Raw genomic sequence first — 3,379 nt, forward strand, 5'->3', positions numbered from 1 at the left:
AGTATTTATAGCCATCACAGGGCACATGAGGGTCTTAAAATGCTTATAAATCATGAAAACACCGATAAAAAGCTGTATGTACAACACTTTCAAATTTAAAACCAGTACAATAAAGTAAAATCTTTTACTTTGAGTCAAAAAACGGTTAGAAACTAAGCTTACACTAAAAATAGCTATATTTCATGCACTTAAGTTCTTAAGAGTGTTCAAGAATGCATATCATAAACAGTATAGAGCCAAAACAATATTTTTAATGAATCACAGATAGCAGTTCACACAATTACATGTGAGTAACTTGAAAGCCATGCCATAACCCAGCCTCAAGAAATTAAACGCTTGTCTTGTCCCATCATGCCCAGGTGTTGCATAACAGGGGATGGCTAACAATGGAAGGTTTAAGAACTTTGTTCTACTGCTCTTCATGCTGTGTCACACTACTAAAAAACACAGCATTAATTACTGGCTTCATTATTCCTAAAATCAAGAGCTACCCTGACCACATTTCGCAGAAGGGCAATGCAGGGAAGCTAAAAAAGGAGCTAATTTGTAGCAGGTGGAGTTCCAGGCTGTAACATCAACACATTTGGAAGAAAATAACAGTGCTGAGCAACTGAAATCTGCACTTCGTCCTCTTCTTGTTGAAATTTAAAATTAACTTCACAGTCATTAAGTAAAATGGCTTTACTTGTCCCAGTTCAAACCCTAGTGGACAAAACACGCACTACAGAGCCCGTGTATTTCACATAACAACACAGCTACTGCCCTTCTGAGGCAAACGGTGGCAGGTTAATACAACACTGAATGTATTTTAATACCATGTCCACTAGCAATGAGAAAATACCTTGTATGCCTCTGCTACATCCCCACTATCTACTGGATCCAAACAAGACAAGCTATATATGATTTCAAGAATGTAGGAAGAGTGCCACACAAACCCAGCATGCTCTTAAACCTGCTTTCTGATAGCTCCTCACAGTGGGATTTATTTATACGCTCAGACAATCATTTCTCTATATTTGAAAAAAAATAAAATATTGCACCACATTATTCACACAAGTCTGTGCTTTCAGATTTGTAATTACTCACCTCAAAATCACTCCAGTTATCATTACTGTTAGCGTTAAGTACCTTTAAGAACAAGCTGAGTTTCTGCTTGGTAAGAAATTATCAACTTATTAGATAATTAATCGCTAGCTACAACACAATCCTTCCACACACAGCCACATTTACTGCAGTGAAATGAAAGCGATCTGCAACATCTGGGGACTTGTTAAAATAAATAAGAAATTTACTATTTTTAAATAAAGCAAGCAAAACATCTTACCTTGCCTGTCTTGTGATCAAACCAGACAAGTGCATGGTTCCTGGACAGCACCTTACAGTCAAAAGTCGCATTATTCTGAGCTGGCCTGCAGCGAGCCACAGAGCGGCCGATCTTGACGGGCTCATCCAGGTAGACATGACGCTCCTGAAACGGATGGGAGTTGGGGCGGCAGGTGAAGATGGCCAAGGCTGAAGGCATCGAGGACAGATTGGAGTTGCCACACGAACCAGAGACGAAGAGAACCTCTTCTGATGCAGATCGTCCTCCACAATTTTTAAGCCAAACCTCCACAGCAAGTTTACATTAAAGCACGACAAACATTATCGCATACAAGAGGCCTAACAACTCATTGTTTCAGTGTGTAAACTAATTCTGGCAATAATCCAGTGAAAAAGCCCCATTATGTCTCTTAACAACATCAGCAGTGGCCCAGAAAATGTCTAAAACGTACCACTTTCAATCCATCCTCCTCTGGAAGAACAGGAACAAGCATCTGATTTCTTCAGAGAGAAGGAAAGGCTCCTCAACAGAAGAAGAGAACGTCTTAAATCCAGGCGGATGAGTCATACAAATACTTTTGTTTGGGACCTCAACTGCCTCCCTTTTTTTCCCCCTTCCGTAAACAACGCTGACCACCGCACCATGGAAGCAAGGAGAGGTTTATGGAAGGGGGAAAAGGACCGGCGTCCTCCCTCAGAGCGCAGTGAGCAGGAAGACGGCCGCAGAGCCCGCACTCCGCAGCGGGGACCGGGTCGCGTCACAGGGCAGTCCGCATCTCACCATCTTCGCGCATTAAAGCGGACGGGCGCTCCTCGGGCCGGGCTACCAGAGCAACACCGCTTTCCTCCCCGACCGCAGATAAAGCCGAAGCGCTCTACGGCCCCACACGGCCGCTCGGAGCTCGCCCAGGCACGGAGAAGCTCGCGTCTCCCCTCTCAGGGCCGGGCCGGCGGGAGGCTCGCTGGGCCCCGGGCGCGCCGACAGCTCGCTGCGGCTCCGGGTCGCCGCCGGCGGGTAGGGGTCGCAGGGCAGCTCCGGGAAGCGCCTCCGAAGCCCCCGGCGCGGGGAGCGGCGCTCCGGGCGGGGAGTCGGGGGGGGGGGGCGGACGCGCGGCTCCGCTCAGCCCCTCCGCAGGTGGCCGTTCACGGGGGGCCGCGCAGAGCCTCCTCCGCCCGCCGAGCGCGGCTCCTTCGGGCCCGGCGCTGTGAGAGGGCCCGGCGGCCGGGCCCGCTCGGTAGCTCTGCCTCTCAAGCAGCCGCCGACCGCGAAAACTTTCCTCCGACCTGCGGAGCCGAAAACAAGCCGGGTCAGACGCTTTCTCCGCCCGGCGCGGCCCCGCGCGCCTCCCCCCGGCCCGGCGGCGCCCGGCCCCGAAGGAGCCGCGGGGCGCGGCGAAGCCCCGCTCCCTCCCTTACCTTCGGCGCAGCGGCCGCCATAGTGACTGGAAACCTACCCGGCGTAACAGCCGCGGCGCTGCCGGGGAGGGGCGGGGGTCGGAGGGCGGAGCCGTCCTCAGCGGGGCCCCGATCATAGGGAAGGCGCGGCGGCCGCCCCCAGCCGCAGAGCGGGATTCTGCGCAGCCGCGGACCCGCTTCCCGCACCTGCGCGCTGCGCCGCGCGAAGTTGCGGCCGGGGCGGAAGCCCGCCTTCCGGGTGCGCGGCGCTGGGCTCTGAGGGTGGGCGGCGGGGCGAGGGTTCGGGCGGGCCGCCGGGAAGGGGAGGAGAAGGAGGGGCGGCCACGAAAGGGCGCGGCCGGGGCTGCCTGCAGGTGGGAGGCGGGTCCGCGAGGGGAGCGGGGCCCCGGCGGGCGCCGTCTCTCGGCGTGCGGCTCTGCTCCGCCCGCTCTCCTCTGCTTGGCGCCTCCGGCGGCGCCTGCCGTTCTCTCAAGGTCACGCGGTGGCCGGCGCGAAACGGGGCTCTCCGGTCCCGATTTGTTCATGAGTCAGTTTGTATAAAGCAAACGAGCGGAGATTGTTTGATACGAGAGAGATGGTGGAGCTGCGCCAGAGCTGTAATTACCTCGTGCCGAGGGGTTGGGATCAGGGAGAGGTGTTC

General features: G+C 54.2%; 1 protein-coding gene across 22 annotated transcripts in view; it reads right to left on the bottom strand.

The window, feature by feature from the left end:
* Window positions 1-2,273, bottom strand: part of LOC122184940 (sarcolemma associated protein) — a 74,686-nt gene extending 72,413 nt beyond the window's left edge. For 13 of the 22 annotated variants that reach the window (XM_042880351.1, XM_042880343.1, XM_042880334.1 and 10 more), the window contains exon 1: window positions 1,325-2,271. In XM_042880351.1, the coding sequence (XP_042736285.1) occupies window positions 1,325-1,522 (198 nt within the window). In that variant the 5' untranslated portion in view covers window positions 1,523-2,271. Of the gene's footprint in view, window positions 1-1,324 lie in introns of all 22 variants that reach the window. The other 9 variants (XM_042880327.1, XM_042880344.1, XM_042880347.1 and 6 more) reach the window with 3 other exon arrangements.
* Window positions 2,274-3,379: the final 1,106 nt, after the last annotated feature.

Source organism: Lagopus leucura, unplaced genomic scaffold, assembly GCF_019238085.1.
Source record: "Lagopus leucura isolate 7727_CA_CO unplaced genomic scaffold, USGS_WTPT01 Super-Scaffold_100026, whole genome shotgun sequence".
Taxonomy (NCBI): domain Eukaryota; kingdom Metazoa; phylum Chordata; class Aves; order Galliformes; family Phasianidae; genus Lagopus; species Lagopus leucura.